The sequence below is a fragment of the Pholcus phalangioides genome, unplaced genomic scaffold (genome assembly GCF_987345545.1).
Source record: "Pholcus phalangioides strain wild (caught in Gottingen) unplaced genomic scaffold, Ppha-v1.0 ptg000015l_1, whole genome shotgun sequence".
Taxonomy (NCBI): domain Eukaryota; kingdom Metazoa; phylum Arthropoda; class Arachnida; order Araneae; family Pholcidae; genus Pholcus; species Pholcus phalangioides.
In genome coordinates, this window is record NW_028301608.1 from 37309102 (window position 1) to 37330638 (window position 21537).

The following is a 21537-nucleotide window of genomic DNA, read 5'->3' on the forward strand; positions in this document are numbered from 1 at the left end:
CAAAGAACGTGAAATATAGAGGTTATACAGCGCCACGAACAAAAAAATATGCAAATTATATATAGAGAAGGTGTATAGGGCATGTGCCAAACAGGGAGCATGGCATTTTACTGGCAAATCGCTGATCCTAGAGGTTTACTTCCAGTTAGAACAAGTTTTCAAATAACGTGTAGTACTGAGATACGTCATTCATGTTTCTAGGGGGGTTGCATAATTATTAAAATAAAAAAAAATTTACTTTTTATGCATTCCCCGTATGCCTCAAAACCCAACTAGAAAGCTGTTGCCCTGTCTTTCCTGATGTTAACAAAAAGAATTCTATGTTTCTAAGTGCAATATTCACTGAAATATTCGAATTCGAAAAACGGAGAAAATTTGAGAAAAAGTGTTACAGCATGAGGAAAAACGGTTTTCCTCATTTTTAGAGCTGTTTTTCTCAACTTACCTCCGTTTTCAAATTCGAATATCTCGGTGAATATTGCACTTAGAAACACGTAATTCTTTTTGTTAGCATCTGGAGAGACAGAGCAACAACTTTCTAATTAGGTTTCGGGTCACACGGGGAATGTGTAAAATGCTATTATTTTTTTAATGTTAATAACTATGTATCCTCTTAAAACATGAATGATATATCTGGGTACTACTCGTCATTCGGGAACTTTTCCGAATCGGAAGTACACCTCTAGGATGAACGATTCGCGTCAGTAAAACGGCATACCCCCCTCCCGTTTACACACTTTCTTGCTTTGCATCGCCACAGTACTCCCCCCCACCTCCGAGTTCTTTGGACGATTATACTTGAAATCTTGCGATGGGCTTCACATCTGTCTGTCTGCAATAGGAGTGTTGACAGGGATCGCAGACTTGACGAGGAAGAAGGCTTAGTATATAATAGTGGTGGAAATAAATATTTTTAGTTATTTAATATAGTGAAGTTATATGGTCAATTTGACCACAAAGTTCATATTTCCTCGGCGATTCATAGACTAGCCTTCCCCCTCTTTTTTTTTTACGTACCGTAGTCTATCACTTTATCTATCCCACTTTCGTCAAGAAGATATTGCGATTGTGTCAAAGTGCATGTCTTTTTTTTTTTTTTCTACCGTCACGTACAAATCGGGCGGACAAAAGTTCTGTTTTTTATTTTATTTGTCACGACAGCAACGGAATGAGAAAGGGAAAGATACTTGACCGGGTTCCGGTATATACAACACATACGCACAAGTTCTGGTATATGTGTACTATGCGAAAGCGAATGGCGACCACGGAATTGTTTCTGGCATTAATCAAGCGCTCAACGTAACCTTTCACATTGTAAGTTAAGCCATTGTCCATTGTCTGTTGCGGTCGCGTTCCAGTCGATCCTGTCGTACAGGGTCTTCTTTGTCATGTCGTGTAATGTCATTTGCGCTTGCGTGCTTCAGATGCTTTCTCGGCGTGCCACAAGCAGTGGTAACCTCAATTACCAACGGCAATTATTCTCTTCCGAACGAATAAATCACCCCTCATATCCTGGCTTTACGTCATACCTAAACGTTTCAAACACGTAAAAAGTACGGTTAGACCGAGAACGAACTGAATGAACTCGAGTGTTCTTTGTTGTTGTTTTTCCTTAAACAGTTATGGTACATCTTCTATATTCCAATAAATCGGGAATAAAGTTCCGAAAATTTATATCTATAAGATTTTAATTTTTCGATGTTATCTGTTTCTTATTCAATTTCCGTTTTTACATCAATTTTGTCAGTAACTTCCCGATGAAGAAGAAAAAATTTTCAAAATATTTAAAAGCCTTCCTAAGAGTTTACGTTGAAATCTGGATTTCTAATAGAATTTTCTTTCTAAAATTCCTGCGAAGTGACCTTAAAAAATTCTGCTAATAGGTCATTGGCTGTACGATAGCAATTAATCGATTTGTACTTATTGTACTCATTTGAGCAGAGCGAAGATTTGGCTTTCTTTGATATATTAGCCTTGCAGCTAGATATTGTATATTTTAGCACTTGTAGATGACAACCCTACTCAGAGATTGGCACCGAAAAAATTATCGAGAAGCCATTTCTCGTTTAGAAATGAACTCTTGAAGTTTGTGTAATCTAAATTTATATTATATCTCGTGGGTACTTTTGTTTTCCACTTTATATTATCATTCCTTTATCTTGCTATTTTCATGGAAGTGATTACTGAATTGATGCAAGTGATTCATTACTTTTGTAATGATTACAGTTTAATGTGAATAACTGACATAATTCAATTTCGTTTCACTACAACTTTTTTGTTTTTCAAATATGTTGTCATATTTTGCTGTCCTCAATTGAGGGCACGTGTCTCGTCCAACATCATACTTCCTGTTTATGTATTTAAAAAATTTCTCGGATTCTTAATCGATGCAATTTCAACAAACTATCCCAATATCGAAAAATGTCTATTGGGTCATTTCTGAATTAGTAATGAACTCTTGAAGAATGTGTGTGTTTATTTTATTATCTCTTAAGTACTTTTGTTTTCCACCTTATAACTATCGACATCATATTGTTATTTTCATGCAAGTGATTATATGGGTGGCACCTTTATCAAGATGTGGGCAGAAACGGGTAAAATGGAAAAAAAGAAAAATTACAGTAAAACTGCTATTTTGAGGGCACCGACGGGGCAAATAACATTCGTCCCGTAAAAGAGGGGTGAACGTTAATCGGGGGGGGGGGGTCGAAATGCATACTTTTATTATGCATACATGTACTTACATACTTTTCTTGTTACAAATATACGTGTAAGGTTAAATTATTATTTGGCCGTAAAAGTGGTGTGACCGCATCTGAGGGGTGTCTGGTAAGAGGAATTTTACTATATTAATGAGAATCAGGACAGTGTTGAGTTCAGTGGTCCTAAGGCATTTTTCGGGCCAATTGAGTCCAATTTAGTTACATTTTAGAGATATTTCAAATGTGATGCGATGACAATCTGTAGTAAACTATAATAAATAATTAACTCATTCTTGGCCGCTCTTCCAATTCTTGATCAAATTACATAATTTTGGTAGATATAATTAGTGGTTACTTAAATAGCATATTTAAGAAGTTTCAAAAAAAATTGAACATTAATTTAGCATGTTTTTATTTCTAATTAACGTAACTTTCGAAGCAACTAAATCTTCAATTATTATAAATTGAATAACTTCATTTAATTGAAATTATTAGTAATTATAATTATTCGAAAACTCATGTACCACGTGAAAAAAAAATCTACTAGAAAACTATTTCCTTCCATTTAAAAACATTGTCATTTCTGTTCATGGAACAAATTTCTGAAAATTTCATTTTCAAAAGTCATAAAAAGTTAAATTTATTTTTAAGCAAATTTCTAGGGAAATACTATGATGGAGTCATTAAACGTTTTAATTCCCAAAAATGTTCTTTGTTTTTCTCTCATTATTGTAAGCTGAGTAAAATGCAATTATTAGAAATGAATCATTAAATTATTCAATGAGAAATTTCCAGGTATGAAATTTTTATCAGTCAAAATTATTATGAAGACGTGTGACCTTGTCCACATCAGACCACGATGGCAAAATAAAACTGAAACTTCACAAATAATTCAGTTGTCAGATAACCATTTCATAACTCGTCTCGTTCCTCGTGGCATTAAAAAACCTCGTTATAATGGAATCAGCGCGTGGGCAGAAATACACGTTTTCATAATCATTACCCAAATGGTTAAACTCAACGATAATGATGGGGTTGGTGGTTCTTTTAAAGTTCATCGTCTATCGAAAAGCTTGTCAATTAGCTCATCCATCTGATAATACCTATCGTGTTGACATAATGATGACTCGTGCCATCGAACTGCCACAAGTGAAAGTGCTCGTAAAATATGGGCACAAACGATTCGAGAGGGAAATACATTGTGGACGAGAGAAGTCACGGACACATTTTAAAAATCAATAACAAATCAACCAATTGACATAAAACTGTGCGGCTTGCGCTGAAATACTTATCATGGTCAACGGACACGATACCCCAGGTCGATAAAGATACTGGCTTAAAGTACGAAAGAATGTTTAGAAGTGTGATGAGTCACGACCTGCTATATAACCTATATACGTTATATTAACTGCTACATACGTTATACTGGAGGTCGTGGTGAGTTCGATTCCTAATTCACCCTTGTCAGACGAATTTTCAGAAATTCTTTCTTCTCAAGAAGTTTCAGAAACCTTCCTGACGCGTAAGTACAACAGAAACGGCGGCAAATTGACCACAGAAAATGCTTGCTACCGCAGGGTGTCCCAAACCGAGGGGTTAGCGCACAAAAAGCTGCCGTTAGGAATCGGCAATAGACTGTAGGTCCCGGTCAGGTTAGCAATATTATGTGAGTGAATGACCATGGTGCGACAAAAATGGCCAATGACCTAGAGTTTTTTTAAATGCAACTCAAACAATGTATAATTAATTTTTATGGCAATTCGTTGCTACTTAAAACTACCACATTTCAACATGAGCATCCTTTAACCCGTTTAGATGTTGTCTGAGCATTTATGCTGCATTTTAAGTATAATGATGAGGCTTTCTTTTTACAGTGCCACCTGTGAGTGAAATTTAAACTTTTTTTTAATTTATCAAAAAAAAAAATCTCCTCCATGATAAGTATTCCAGTGCAAGCCACACAGTTTTACGACAATCGGTTGATTTCTTATTAATTTTTAAAACGTGGTCAGGACTTGTGGTTCACCCTGTATTTTCAAAATAAAATTGTAAGACATTTCAAATATTTCTTGGGAAATACCCAAACCTCCGAATATCGTATTCTATAAAAAAAAAAAAAAATAATAATAATTTACTAGTCTTTATATTATAAATGGGCAAAACACATATTATGTGACCTCTCAGCTCTGTTTTGTCGTATCAATCATCCGTGCGCCTTGAGGAAAATATTTAATTCATAAGACAAAGAATTCCGGTTGCATTGTCTATTGCATTTCGACCATCTTTAGTAATTTAAAAACAGAAAACGTTTCTTTTTCCGCTTTTTTTTTCAAATTCGTATTCTCTTTGGCATCCGACCAATTGTCCCCTCGGGTGATTTCTAAGTGCGTTTCGAGCCTGTCGCAGCTGGCACTGCTATCCTCCGTCTTGGACGTCAAATTCCAGTCCACATGTTCCTGTAAATGAAAGTAAAGGATTTCCATGAGTGGCGGTTGAATAATGAAGAAAAAAAAAAGACGATTAAAATTCTGCGAATGCTCTCTTTAGTGCCGTCGTATACACTATATCATACGTGTGTCTCTGATGTTAAGCTGCAGTTGCTCTACGGTGTCGAGCGGTTGCCGTTTCATTTATGCCTTTCAAACGGGACTGGACATAATTGTCTCTGGACGGTTAGATGGATTATTTATCTTTTATCTTTGTTCTGCTTAATGTGCAACACACACATATATTAAGTAAATAATACACTTCCTATACGCGTACAACATATTTCAAAGTGTCGCTTTCCTTGATGCAGAGATGGCAAGAGAGAAGAAAAAAAAGACTATTACATATATGATCTATGATATCTGAAGTCGTACGTGTGCGTAGCGTAATATCAGAAGTCAATACACGTATTCGAATGCATTCAGGAAAATGGGTATGAATACTTTTTCTTTCTTTCGGACTACTATGATTTTCTTGACGAGTACCTTTTCGAGATCATGATTCATGTATGAACATTTCTGCAATATTTCTTCATAAACTTGATCCGATTTCCCTCGACATCCCTTTGAATTAGGAAATACATGGTGTTACTGTCGAAGCCCAAAGTGCGACTAATTCGTGAATTGACCGATAATTTTTGCCAAAGTCCAAATCCATTTTTTTATCGTAAACGTGTGATACATGGACATGATAAATCTACAGAACTATTTATTTAAATGGTTTTGAAAAAAAAAATGATTACCTCATCCTGATTGCGATATGACGGATTGTCATAGCTAATATGGCATATTTATCACGAAAAATATGCCAACTTGGACGAATCATGTCTTTTGTTATCGGACTTTGGCCAGGGATCTCCAGCCACTTCACAAACTTGCTTTCCAAAGCAGAACACTTGGACATTGGCCGAGTCAATTTCCAATGAAATTGACCAATTCGCGAACTTGTCAAGTTTGGGCTTTTTCAGTAACATAACTCTCTCCACTTGTTATAATTCACGATATACTGAAAACTGACTGTTAATGTAGAGATACTGATTTTTGGAAAAATTTCATCTCGGTTTCCCCTACCGGGACTCAAACTCCGGGTCACTTGGATCCGAGGGATTCGTCATCCGAAAGGCCCGGTTTCAAGTCCCTGTTCATGGGCAGAGATGAAATTTTTAAAAAATCAGTGTATCTTTCTCTCTCTCTCTCTACATAAACAGCCAGTTTTCTCAGTATACCTTGTACAAACTCACATGATTCTAATCAAGGGACCGCAAACTCAGTTGCAGCAAATGGACAGTCAACTAACGCAATTTTCTGCTTATAATTCGTAGAGTCAAATTTCATTTGGCAATAATGAAATCCAAAACAAAATGGAAGATTTTTGTCGTGTGAGTGGAAAAAATTTAAATTTTTCCGATTATCATCTATCGATTTTTAAACATTTTTATTTCCTTATATATATTTCTATTTCTCAGTAAAACAAATGCAGATAATCTGCACTTGGAAATGTTTTTTAATATGAAATCCGCGCAATCAGCATGATATTTAATAATTTTTGGAGCAAGCGTGGGCAGTATTTAACAATACTCTGAGAAAATACGGGCTGCATTCAATAATATTCTGAGCAAACGACGGATGTATTCAACAGTTTCTGAACAAACGCAGAATGTATTCAACAATATTCTAAGCGAATGTAGGCGATATTTAACAAAAAATTTCTGGGGCGTGGTAGCCCAGGTCAAAAAGATACTCGCCCAAGTACCAAAGGATGTTTAGAGGTGTCGCGAGTTCGATACCGGTTCGTTCTGGTCAGAAAACTTTCGTAGGGTACAACAGGGGTACAACAGATACGGCGACATGACCCCAAAAAAAGATTGCTACCGCGGGGAGTCCCACATTGAGGAGTTAGCCCACCAACCTCTCGGTGAGTATTAAAGAAAGGCTGCCGTGTTCGGAATCTGCAATAAGTTATAGGTCCCGGTCTAATTAGCTCTAATGTGCAGAGAATAACCGTAGTGTGACAAAATTACCAAAAATTTCTGGGCGCGCGTGATAGTGGGCTGTATTCAATATTATCCTGAGCAAACGCGGGCGGTATTTAACAATATTCTGAGCAAACGCGGGCGGTATTTAACAATATTCTGAGCAAACGCGGGCGGTATTTAACAATATTCTGAGCAAACGCGAACTGTGTTCAACAATATTCTGAGCAAACGTTAACTGTGTTCAACAATATTCTGAGGGAACGTGGGTGGTATTTAACATTCTGAGTGAACGTGGGCGGCATTTAACATTCTGAGCAAACGTAGACTATATTCAGTAATATTCCGAACGAAATCAAGCTGTATATTCAACAATTTTTGAGCAAACGCGAGCCTCATTCAAAAATATTTCGAGCGGTGAACGCAGACTGCATCTAAAAATATATTCTGAGCAAACTCTGGTTGAATTCCTCAATATTATCCGAAAACGCGCGCGGGTTGTATTCAATAATATTCTCTGAGCGTACGTGGGCTCTATTCTGTGAACCAAAAAAAGGGAAAAGAGTACAAGAAATTCTGTACGAAGAGAGAGCTTTATACGTAACAATTATATACATCATTTAAAAATTCCGGTTTCAAAATCATTTTTCTACTAAAAATCCAAAAAATTATAAATCAGTTTTTAAATTCATACCAACCGCAATGTTTGTACAATCCTCTGCCGAATGAGGGCAAAATCGAACCCCCCCCCCCGCCCGCTTCAATCATTCACCATCAGAGAACACATGACTCCCAAAGAAATTCGATCGAAAATCAGTGAAATTCCACATCAGTATTAATTTGAAAAAAAAAAAAATCTTCAACATCATTCAGAGTCAGAACAAGCGGCCCATAAAACATCGGCTTAACATCAACATGATGGAGTTAACAGCAGTGACCTGAATTTTTTATCCACTTAAAAATACTAAAAAAAAATCACGCGATTAATAACGTTGTCACAGAAACTACAGAGTTTTGAGATATTTTCACGTAGAGTCCGATATTAGTAGCGGTAATCTGTGTGGTCAGCTCGATTTATTTTCCTCCTCGATTCAATCGGATCATTTGGAAATGACCACCCTGATCTCTTCGCACCGTAATACTTATATAAAACAGATTCAGTTTTTTGTATTCTTCACGACTCTTTCTCTATGAAGTTGTTGTTTTGCGTTTTTATAATACGCTAAAAAATACCCACCGTGTTTTAAACACACAACCTATAAATCACTATAAAAATAAAATATAATGTTGGTTCTTCTCTTTATTTGAGGTCAGTTTTTTCCTCATTTGATACCGGTTCTGATTCTGAAATCTCTTGAAATTTCGAGGGGGGAAAAACCCGTTCTAGTGATCTCTGGGTGAAGTGTTCTAGGCCAAAAAAAAAACACTGTGTGTGTGTTTTATAATTTTTTTTTATTTATTTTTTATCAAGCGTTTGTCACTCGGTTTTTTGATATTTAAAAACGGTAAGATTCTATTCAGGCTTTTTCTTGACCTTATGCCGTGGATATATGGTACAAGGACATTTTTCTAGAAACAAAAAAAAAAAATGTTAGTGTTATTGGGTTAGAAACGAGTTCAACGTTCTCAAATATAAGGTGTTCACACCGATCGACGTTGTATCGAAGGACTGACGAATAAATAAATGATCGAAGTACCTGAAAAAACTGCTGAAGTAGGTTATGTGGAATTCAAGTGCTTGGATTTTTGATCGTGAATATTTCACAACTACTGTCGAGAATATTGTTTGTTTTAGGTGGGTGGTGAGAGACTGGATCTCGAATCTCTTTAACGGAGATGCTAGTTTTAACACGCGTCAAAGAAACTAACTTATCCATGTATATACAGGGTGTCCTGTAAGTACTAGCACGGCCTTTGTCTCCTCAATCGTCCGTGGTTTCCTTTTAAAAAAATGTTCAAAAGGCGTTCAAAAATTATCAGTTGAATTATTGTACCAGTTTTGAGAGTGGAAAATACAGTGCGTCACAAATAAAAAAAACTTAATTTTTATACGGTGCCCCTTGTGCTCTAACTTCCAATTAGAAAGTTTTTGGCCTGTCTCTCCTGAGGCAAACAAAAAAAAAATATTCCAAGTTTCTAAGTGCAATATTCGCAGAGATATTCGAACTCAAAAATCGGTTTAAAGTTGTGAAAGGGCAGTATAGGCGTGCACAGAATTTTCTCAAGGGGGAGGGGGTTTACGTTTCTTCCTGCAAAATAACGCTATAATCTCGGCTTGGGGTAAATCACTCGCAGCGATCTGCTTTAGATACTGTGATATAAGGATTTATATTATAAGTACTGTGTATTATAATACTATATAATACTATAGTATTATAATACTGTGATTTATATTATAAGTTTCAGGAGATATATGGAGGTAATAGAAACCGAAACCGAAAACCATAATTGGTGAGACAGGGTAGTTATAACCCATCAAACCCCCCTTCATCATGACTCTGCCAATTCCTGTTGCAGTAGTGCGCTTTGCAAATGAAAAGAAAATAAAGATCATACGAGGTGGGTGAAAGACTTAAGTTCACCTGAGACCCAAAGGGTAGCAAAATTCTTTTTTTTTTGATAAATAAGTACTTGAGAAATAATACTTGAGAATATTCCTGAGTATTACACTGTTCCAGTGCAATTTGCTTTCGCAAGACATATCTCACAAGGATAAAATTGAATATCATGAACAAATGCGAGTAGTAAAAATACTTACAATTGGAGATAGATGTTATTTTTAAACTTAATCAAATATCAAAGGGGCCTTATAAAGTCATAAATAGTTTAAAATACATACAAATTAAAGGAATTTGTATATTTTTTAATGAAAAGAAGTAAGAAAAACTATTTTAGTATATTAAAAAAAGTATTTTAAATTTGTGTCAATAGAAGCCGCTGTGGTGGTCGAGTGGTTATAGTGCCGGACTCGTGATGCGAGGATCCGGGTTCGAACCCCACAGTGGTGGTCGGCTGAAGTTGGTTTTCTGTGGTTCCCAACTTCAAGGCGCAAATGCGAGCCGATCTCCCCGTTAAAAAGTCTCGCCACAGAGAGCAACAGTCCTACAACAGTAAATCATTCAACCATAACACTTCACTCATAGTTAGTAAAACTGGGGGCAGATGACAGCACTACACATAACAAGCATTACACAGAAACAAACTTTACGTCAGGTTGCACTACACGTACACGCACATTCCCGCATGTACCGATTCGTTGGGGGGTTCCGCGGGGGGGGGGGCGCATGTGTGGTGTAGCAGTAGTAGGTAGGGGCTCGGGGATCCATGATGTTCTTAAGTCAGCCACCTCGTTGGGCAATTTGCCTGTTGTGGCGTTGTATTTGTATTTGTATTTAAAATATCCAGATCACTGGAAATATGCAAGTCACAGTCTCATAAAATTCTGGATGCGTTTAATAGTTCGTTTCTGAATTTCCCCGTTACTTGCGCTTGCATAAGGATTTCATTGTGGTGTTGAGATCGGTGAGTGAACCACTATTGGTGAGGAGCCACGAATCGCCAGCTGAATCTTCACAAATATGTTGGCCACACAAGAGATTGAAGAGAAAAATTCAGGTCCAATCGCATCCGATAGGCTACCGTGCAGCGCTTTCTATCGAAAAAGATTCCAAAAAAAAGAAAAAAATTCTGTGCCGAAAAAACCGCGTTTTCGTGAGAATAACTTTCTCGTAAACCACTATCAGAAAAAATATACCAATTCCTTCAATTTTTTTTTTTTTTTGAATTTTCAGACCATTTACGAATTTATGATACATCTTGTATATGTCCCGAGTGGTAAAAAGATCAAGAAGGGAATTGCTGAAAACATTTTTTTTTATGAGAGAAGTGATAAATCAAAATATCTCAAAGACTCACACACACACACAAGGCTCTTAAAAAATGAATTCTATTAAGTACCATCTTATGTTTGTATGTATTGATAATACGTTATCATAAAATTTAAAAATTTTTATGATGCTGCGGTAACGTCGCGTCAGAGAGTTGAATTTTCTCAATTTGGAAGAGAAATAAAAGATCACTCCGTCAAAAAGGGCGGCAAAAGGTGTAGACTTTGTAAATTACTCAAAGATATATTCAGAATCATTGCTCAAAAAGAACAGGACGCGATGAAACGAAAGACTCGTAAAAACCCTCAAACCCACCAAGGCCACCTTGACCGCAAAAATATTAGCCACTTGCGTCACTTACGGGGAGTTTCACTTGGCAAAGTGCAGCCGATTCGCTAGTTGTGTTAGTTTACTCACCTTGACTAGATCCGAACAGCAATCAATCCGTTAATGATGCTAATCAACAAGCAGCCCGAATTCGATTCGCTATTGGCCATTCTCAAAAAAAAAAAAGTGATGGTTAGAATTTGTACGCGAATTTTATATTTGCTTCTCTCTTCTCCTCAACCGTACAACATTCGATTAGTAATTCTGAATCAACAAATGATTAGTGTGCCTCGTCTTTCATTTTTCTTCAAATGTTGAATTCCAATGGCACAATGTTTAGTTCACAGCTACAGTATCTTATTTGCATAACCCGTTTCTCATTATTCCCATGTATATATATATATGGACCGCTGACGTCGGAGGTGAGACGCAGACGCGATGACTGGCATTTTGTAATTGCATGTTTCTGGTCAAGGAGAAGAAAAAGAGGGAGAGTTTGTGACATGAATACCTAGGGAAACGAGAAAAAAAAATATAGCAATAATGGAAATCTTATACCAATTAGATAGGTCCAGAGGATCTCAGAAGGTTGAAGGTATCATTTGACCAAGTTTGACCAAGTCATCTCATGGAAAAACATTGTGAAGTGGAGAGAGATGGAAGTGAACCTTGGAAAAAAAGATTAGGATGATTGTGCTATTATTTCTAAATTTTTCATTTGTGTATTGCTAATAGTAATTTGCTAACTGGCAGTCCATGTAAGGGTGTGTAAAATCTTCATAAAACGTCTGAAGTCACTTATGATAAAATTATCCATTTAAATGTGCTAAGATCTCAAAACTAGACTTCTAAATGCTTGAAATAATTTCATTTCTTAGATCTTTAGCATTGTATTCACAATATTTCACAATATAATCTCAATATTATCACAAAACTTCACAATATATACTTGATCATTTACATTTTCGCATTCATCTATTTACTTTGTTCTTAGTTTCATTAGTGTGGTCAGCTGCTAGAGTGTGAATTTGTCTCAGTTTCTTAGGTACCTCATCTGGTAACTTAAAGCAATACTTCCCGAATTTGTTTATAATGAATATAAATTCGAAAAATGTCCGAACAAAAATTTTGAGGTCGATTCTGATATTAAATTAAAGTATGGAAAATGGTCAGCAAAAGAGGAAAATTGGGCTGTGTTAGCTTCACTTCTATAAAATTAGAAGAAACATAAGAACTGAAATGTTTATACGGTATATAATTGAGACAAATATGCTAATCAGAAAAAATTTTCGAATCTTTTTTGAACCGAGCATTTACTACGTAAAACTTGAGTGAAAATTCGTCGAGATATCGATTATTGGAATTGTTTGTTTTTGTCACTTTTCACTGAGTCTTAAAAGAAATAAAGGTTGTCGCAAAAAAGTATGAAGAAAATCAAAAGTTTCAATGAATTTTCTCGATGATGAATGTTTTCAATAAACATCTCGACGAATTTCCATCTGAATGTTACTAGTGAATTTCTTTCACAAAAGTGCAAATGATACTATTGAATTTTTTTATTTTTTTGTTCATTGGACTGCTTAAATTTTTTTAATGGAACCCCCTTCCCACCAAATAGTAAACAACTGAAACTATAACAAATATCCTTTTGCTGAGAACTTTACACAAAAATTTCACGCCCAGTATTACAGTATTAAAACTTTTGAATTCATGGCATTTTTTTTTTCATCGTGAAACACCCCGTTCACCAGTGTTTCTCAAAGTGTGTGTTGCGGCTGCTAATGGCATCGCAAACTTTTTAAGAGCGTCGTGTCGAGCCAGAGAATTTTCATATGTGTCTAATTAATGGCTGGTTGACTCAGAGTCTTAAAGTTTTATACAGTCGTTATATTTTCATAGAAGCGCCATGGTCACTAGACAAGCGAACTACCATTGTCAAAAATTTCAGAACATCTGCTGTATCCGATTTTCATTAGTTGACTTTCTGCTGATGTTTATTTGCATTCATCACATTTCATGACCCACCGCAAGCTACACTCTTAGTCAAACGTTGCAAAATTTTAGAATATTCTCAATATTTTGGTTGTATAAAAGCAAAAAAATATATATATTGCAATACATCGAATTCAAAAATTAATAATATATAATTGAAATTCATTTATTAGAATATTCGATTTCATTCAGAATTCAATTTCCCGATTTCATTATAAATTTCTACATCATACTGAAATTGAAAACAAATTAAATACCTTTTCCTTGTGTTTCGTAAAATCAGAATTAGTAGCACATCTGCATGCAAAATTGATAATATTGATAATATACTTATTTTCAATAATCACTGCATTGAAATATGATTAGTATGAAGTTATTAACTGTTAGGAAATCGAAATTATATATCGAGTTTCAAAAAATAATTAATTTTAAAATGAGAAAAATATAATCCAAGACGAATTTGTAAGACGTCTTTACTCGACCTCATCTTCGTTTCCCACTTTCTTCTCCAGACCAAGGATATCGATTTCATAAACGTTTCAAGTTTTAGATCAAGGATATATAGAAGGATAAAAAAAAAATTGTTTCGACATTATTAAACAAAAAGACAATGCTCGGTTATAAAGGATAACGCACGTCCTATATTTACAGATGTAAAAGGTCGCACTCGAGCGTGCACGAAAAATACAAAGAAACGTATATCCTAAGGATATCCGTTCGACTTATATTTATTTATACACCTCAAGTTCATTCATTTCTTTCATAAACAAAAAATTTAAAGAAATCGAAATGTATAGATAGTAATGTTATAGAAAAATGTCTGGCATTTGATTATTTCTTTTCAACATATAATAGAAGCGTTCAGAAATGAAAAATATGTTATTGTAAAAAGAGTTATTATATTCTTCTAATACAGGGTGATTATAATTAAAGTTCCCGTACTCTGAGTAGTTTTTGTCAAAAATTGCTTATCCGAATACAGTCAGTTTTTTAGGATATCTTAGTGTGATTATGGGAGAGAGATTAATGAGATAGAATAAAAAAAAATAGTTCAATTTTCGACCACTAGGTGAAAAAGTGGCACTTTTTTTATTGAATTTTCCTTTTTCCCATGGACCATACAGCGTATATACCAAGTTTCAATGGAATATGTCCTCCAGAACGAGCGTTATATAGTTCGGAGTAGTGTCAGTGTACTGACGGGTGCTACATCGGTTTAACTGTCAGTACACTGGAACTACTCAGAACCATATAGCGATCGTTATGGAGGGCGTATTGCATTGAAACTTGGTATATATGATGTATGGACCATGGGAAAATGCGAAATGCAATAAAACAGTGCATCTTTTTTACCTGGTGGTCGAAAATTGAACTTTTTTTTTTTTAATGAATCTCTTTCCCATTTTTTCTCATTCAGATATCCTAAAAATTTGGCTATATCCGGATAAGCAATTTTTGAGAAAAACTACTCACAGAGTACGGGAACTTTAATTATAACATCTCACGCTGTATATAAAAAAATTAATGTTATGAAGGCAATCCCTTCTTGAAACCCTCTCATATTGGCAATCCTGAGCCCACATAGCTCCGTACAGAGAGAGCTTATCCTGTAACATGTTTCACCCCCCCCCTCCCCACAACTGCCAGTGGGCGGAGTCCAGCTTTTATTCGAAGTCTGATAACAGAAGCTGGGGAAGAGGAAAGGATATTTTTGCTTTCCCTTGTTAGTGATTTCCTCTCTGGCAGTTATAATGCGGATCAGGAAAATTTTAAAAACCACTTAAAGGGTCAACACTCTTAGTTCCCGTGTATATTTGAATACATGGTCGGGGGAAAAACTCATTATACCAATTTCTCTTTTATGAACTCTTCTGTTATTTTAGAAAGTACATCTTTTAGTGTCATTTTGGTGCAAGATACGGTGACACAAGTATAATACTTTTCCATTTAGAAAAAGTTGATTCTTTGCTTGTGTCATTTGTTGGAGATCTGCTGAAATTTCATGTATTCCGAATCTATAAAATCGCACAAAACTGACAGAACTGGACACAAAAATCGAAATAAAAACTATTCAGTTTTGTTATTCAAGATTTGATTTGCTTATAGACAACATTAAAATCAAGGCAAACTCTGTATTGCATTCTTAATTACCTCTGAGTTGATGTATTATTTCAATTAAAATTATACTTATTAAAATTATGCGCACCAATATACATCCGTTTCTGTAAAAAAAAAAAAAATAATTTTTCTATACGTTTTTGTGGGGTTTAATATTTTGATATGATCAGTTCTGTGTGATTTTTATTGTCATAATTTGTTGCGTTTCAGGTTACCAGAAGCGGTAGTCAATCGCCGCTCGGTCATAAAAGTCAGCACGGATTCAAGTACCAAGACGACGTCCTTTCTTCTTCCCCTTCCTCCTCTTCCTTCCCTGTCTGACCACTTCCGGGACCACTTCCTGTTCGTTTCCCCTTCCAATGCATCTTCTCCCTCTTAGCACTATCCTCGTTGCCGCATCACTCCTATGGACAGGCGGAAGCTCTTCTCCCTTGCAACAGAAACCACAGGTGAGTACCGCAACTATTACCTATATAATCTAAATGTAAGCTGAATCATATATGCTCAACCCATGGGGGCTCTCGGATTCATCTGATGTGGCCTGCGACCTCAAACTTAATTTTGTAAAAGTCAACCAAGTTGCGAATTTCCAGATCAATTAAGTGACCCACCCAACAGTTCTAGAACACCTATACACCCCGTGGCACATTTACAGACCAATGAAAGACCCTTTTACAGGCGCATTACAGACCCTTAAAATAAGATCAATGAATGAGCAATTAAGTGACCCGTGGCGTATTTACAGGGCCCTTGAGTGACCTACGGCATAGTTCGAGAACACTTACGTGATTCGCGGCGTATTTACAGATTGTTTTAGTAGCCCGTGGTAAAATTACACATTATTCAAGTAGCCCGCGGCACATTGACAGATCACTTAAGTGATCCACGGAACATTTACAAATCGCTCAAGTGACCCGCGACATATTTACAGATCACTTAAATGATGTGCTGCGAGGTTTCAGAGCACTTAAGCTGCCCGTGATGTAGTTCCACATCGTGGCTTACCCGTGGTGCAGTTCTAGATCAGTGAAGTGGCCCGCGGTATATTTCCACATGACTTGGGCCCCTTTCACACGGAGCGGATGAACTTTTAAAAATTGGTATATATGGAGCCTTTCAGACGAGTAGAAATTCGCCCGCAACTTCGAAGTGTTCATACGGGTGCGGATTTCATCCGCATGTGACAAAACCTAATTGTGGGCTCCGCATCGGCATACACAAGTTTTGTATATTAGGTTATTCGGAGCTGTTCACACGAGGCGGATGCGGAGCAAATTTGTCCGCATCTTTGGCTACGTTTTAAAGATGATTTTGCACGAAAATGTTTTAATTATATTTGCCATAAATACCGTCAAAAACACCATATGAAGGTCCCTGTTCATCAAATAGGATGTACCCACATACATCTATCTCTGAAATAAAGGAGATATAGCAACTTTAACTGCCTTTTATCCATACTTTACAATTTTATTCAATAAAACCTGTCAAGAACGGCTACTGACGGAACCAAAATTATGAGCCGTTCTGTAAATCATTACTAATATAAAAATTGACTAAATACTTTAATAACTTTTAAATTTAATTTAAAAATTATAATTTTTTTCTTTTTAAATATTTTTATTTTTAAAGTTTTTAATCTTTTAATTTTTTTAAACTTTAAAAAAAACTTTTATTAAACAACGTTATATACGTACCGCGTTCACTCAGGGCCGGATTAAGACGTTTGAAGGCCCTAAGAACTTGAGTAGGTTTGGTGCCTTCCTCGTCCCCACGATATCTACAAGTATATTTTACTCGATATTCAGTCTATAAACTAAAAAAAAATTGAAATTTTATATTTCAGAAGTGATTAATCTAAAGATGGGATTTCACTCTAAAAGGTTTATGAAAGTTATTTTATAAAACTGGAAAAAACAACCAATAAATTTTTATGAATTCATTTTTATAAAGTAATCCGGGCTTAAAACAGAATTGTGATGTGAGTATTTCTAAGCACAGACATTTTGAAAGTCTCTGCCCCTCCCCTTTATTCTACTTGCAAAAGTCTTTGATATCCTCTGATTTTTTTTTTGGAACATCACTGGATGTTTTTGGAATTTTTCTTTCATATTTTCCAAAAAGACAGTTCTTAGATTTTTTTTTTCAAAGTCTTTTGAAAATATTTTAAGATATTTTCTCCCATCGACTATTTGTGAGGGTCGAACTGAAGGCATCTTTTTTACCCATATTCTATGGGGGCTGTAGATTAAACAACGCGCTATCCACGTATGGCGTTCACTGGGTGAAAACAAAATCAGACTTCAGTGGTCGTGTGAAAGGGCATACGGATCCGGACCCGCATCCGCTCCGTGTGAAAGGGGCCTTAAGTGGCCCGCGGACCATTCTCAAATCATTGATCTGCGGCACAGTTCCAGATCACTTCAGCGGCTGGCGACACATTTCCAAATTACTTAATAGATTTGTAAATGCACCGTGGATCAATTGAGGGTTCCGCGACACGTTTTTAAATGAATGAAGTGGCCCGCACGCTCCTAAAAGTTGAGCACTCTTACGCTAAACTTTTCGTAATTTTTACGTATGCACAATGTCTTCCTGAAATCCTCAAGCAAAAACAGAAACCATTTTTAGTGTTAGGAAGTGAAAATTTTCAAAGAAATCGAACAGCCCACAACCTTGATATGGATAACATCCATTATATCTTCTTCCTGACTGGAACATAATCTATATTTCACTAATTCGAAGTTTTCGCACACGGAGACTGTACAAAATGTAAAGTTTCCATTTTGTACGTATAAAACCTTTGAAAAATATTACGACATTTTAAGAAACCGAATGCCATTTGAAAACTTTTTGTAATTGAAAGTCAACGGTTGAAGAGATATTCCTATGGACAAACAATTTGAAACGCCCTGAAAGTATATAGAAATATTCGCAGTTTTGTTGGGTTTCATGGAATGGTCTCACGTAGGATTCTTCATGAACCAAGACCTCCTTTTTATTGATCCGTCATCTACATTGTCATCGCTCTCTTCCATTGTAACACTTCGTGTAAATAACAATTTTCTCCTTTATGGCCAATAAAAATATTGAAAATAATATCACTTATTTCCCATCTTAATTCAGATTAATCGTCTTATGAATATATCCATAACGTGCGTCCATATGTCCGATAAGCGAAAAAATATCAAGTACTAAGAATAGCGTATATTCATGCCCATAATAACCCGCAGCAATGATAAACGCATTTCTGTAACGTGTATATATTTTTCTTTCAGTTCGAAACGCCTCCTGGAATAGAAAAAGCTATCTATTTGATTTATTCATTACTCAATGAGTATAGCATCAAATTCAAAATTGGAAGCTTACTATAATAGCCTGGGGCTAGGGAAATTATTACAACAGCAGCAGCAGCGCAAACAATGTTATTAGTTATTATTATTTATTATTATTACCATCACACAGAGACGTCATCCAATGTGTCTGTTCATAGCCTAAGGGGCATATAGATTTTGTTTTGTTGTGTGCGTGGATAGTTTCCATATTATTCGAAGAGAGAGAAGGGTCAAAAGTAAATGGAATGGGGTCACCAGAGTCATAATTTGCGTATTTTGGTGATCTGTTGGGTCAATAACATTTCATTCTATAGTGAAGAGAATCTATTTTTCCCTCTTTTTTCTCAATACCTAAACGAGGAAGCTGCTGGGGAATTAGACGTCTCTATGGCAGAAATAGGAAGTCAATAATACGCAAAAATAAAAGAAGCGTGTTTTTTCATAATTGGTTTTACGATGTTTGATAATAATAATTTAAAAAACTACTTGTTAATTAAACTACTTGTATTGTCCGTCTTAAAGAGATCGGAAACCCAAGTCACAAAATTGTTTGGGAATTGGATTTCGTAAACATTGAGAGGAAAAAGTCGGCATTCCAAGAGGATTACGGAATGCGCAAAAATTTCGAAACACATGCACAAGAGTATGTGCACACTGCAGAAAGAAAGATTAAAATAATAAAGAACGCATTCACAATTGATGAAAATATTTTATAATCATTAAATAAAAATTTAATAGGTAAAATAAAGTGTTTAAAAAAAATTCAGTACTGCTGAAAGAGACAATTTTGTAATGGACGAGACACAACTGCAAAATAAGGGGGGAGAAATGATTTATGAAAATAAATAATTTTCGGATTTATATAAAAATTAATAATTGGCAAAAGAAATAACTTCAGCATTCATGAAAATTCAAGATTTGCAAAGGAAATAATTTTAGAATTTGCAGAAAAGAAATAATTTCGTAATTCATAAAAATTCATGATTGGCAAAATAAAAAATTTCAGAAGTGATAAAATTTCAGAATTAATGAAAATTCAAAATTAATTAAACTTCAAAATTAATTAAACTTCAAAATTAATTAAAATTCAAAATTAATTAAAATTCAGGATTGACTAAAATTCAGAATTGATTGAATTGACAAAGGAAATAATTTCACAATCAGTTAAATAGTAGAAGAAATAATTTCAAGAATAAGTGAAATGATTTCAGAATTAATAAAAAAAAGTAATTTCATAATTTCATAATAAAAAAGTAAAAAAGCCAGCAATCAATTGAAAAAGCCAATCCCCCGTACAAACTGATGTAAAAATCATGCATAGAAGCCCTAAATATTCTAAAATACATCTGAAGTCTGATGCATTTTAGAAATTTTTATAATACAGTAATTCGTACTAAAATCAGCACGAATATAATAGAATAACATTTTAGTACGAATTACTGTACATCTGCACATACTATTAGCATATAGGCATTTTTTCCCAATAATAGTTCTATTTTAGTTTGATTTTTTCGGCTACCTCATTGACTGATTTGCCTAATTGTGGCCTTGAAATTTTATTTTGATATTTATTCACGTTCAAGAAAAATAACACATTTATTGTCTTCATTTTTAATGTGATGGAAAGGAAATATTAAGAAAACAATCACTAGAAACATGAATTATTATTGACCACTAATTGCTAGATTGCTATAATTGTCGAAAAAATATATCGAATCAATTATCACTCCATGTATTAATTAGCACAATGATTCAACGCTCATGTTCGTATAATACCCTGAAATTATCCTGATATTTGTCATAAAATGATACGTGTATTGTGAAATGAATTGATATGTAAATAGAGAAAACGCTCAGGAAATGTTTTAGGAAACTCAAGGTTGTGTGTGTGTGCGTTTACAAAAAATAATTCCTAGCAAGTATGAATAAATTTCCACTAAATTATGGGTACAAAGAACTGTATTGTTCTTGTACACTCAGGATGTTCAATCAGACTCCAATGTATGTCTGATTCCAATTCAGGATGATTAAGAAAACTGTTAGCGTGAGAAAAACCCTGAAAAGAAAGAGAGCTATTCAAGAATGTACATGACCCTTCACGGATGACAGGAAATCAATTAGAAAACGTTCCAATGCTTTTCACTAGAAAACTGAAAAGGTATAATTCTGCCGGATAAAACAATAAAACGGATGTTTAACCATTGTGAGGGAGGCAAAACAGCCTTGACTTTGGATTGCTCATACAGATTACATACTGGTTTTACCACAAAAAGGTATATATCATCATCGTTTCTTTTTATCACTGAAAAACTACTTTAAGACAGGCAACATGTAGTTCAGGGAAATATATAAAAGAGAAAATGGGGGAGATTATCTTTTTTTCTCTGCAAATACTGCTTTCCTCTGTATGACATAATTAAGGATAAGCATGCGGTTCGATTTCTAGGCCTCTATTTCATGTCGATTAGAAAATGATGAATCGAATATAAATAACGATGGTGTTTTTGACTTGTGTATGTGTATATATATATGTGGCACTGGTTAGTTTTTGTTAAAAAATAGAAATAAATGCTACACACATTATGTATACGCTTTGGTGGTAGTGGAAATACAAAAATTTGCTTCAAAAAATATCCATTTTCTAGAAATTTTCGGATGCGTCTCGAACAAAGAAACCGGTTCTGAAGCCTGAATCATTTCATACGAAACTTGTTTGATAC

General features: G+C 35.1%; 1 protein-coding gene across 3 annotated transcripts in view; it reads left to right on the forward strand.

The window, feature by feature from the left end:
* LOC149075949 (A disintegrin and metalloproteinase with thrombospondin motifs like) overlaps positions 1–21537 on the forward strand; it is a 200404-nt gene that overhangs the window by 126615 nt on the left and 52252 nt on the right. For 2 of the 3 annotated variants that reach the window (XM_089243477.1, XM_089243476.1), the window contains exon 2: positions 15696–15934. In XM_089243477.1, coding sequence (XP_089099603.1) covers positions 15845–15934 — 90 coding nt within the window. In that variant the 5' untranslated portion in view covers positions 15696–15844. Of the gene's footprint in view, positions 1–5104; positions 5623–15695; positions 15935–21537 lie in introns of those variants that run through there. The other variant, XM_089243478.1, reaches the window with a different exon arrangement.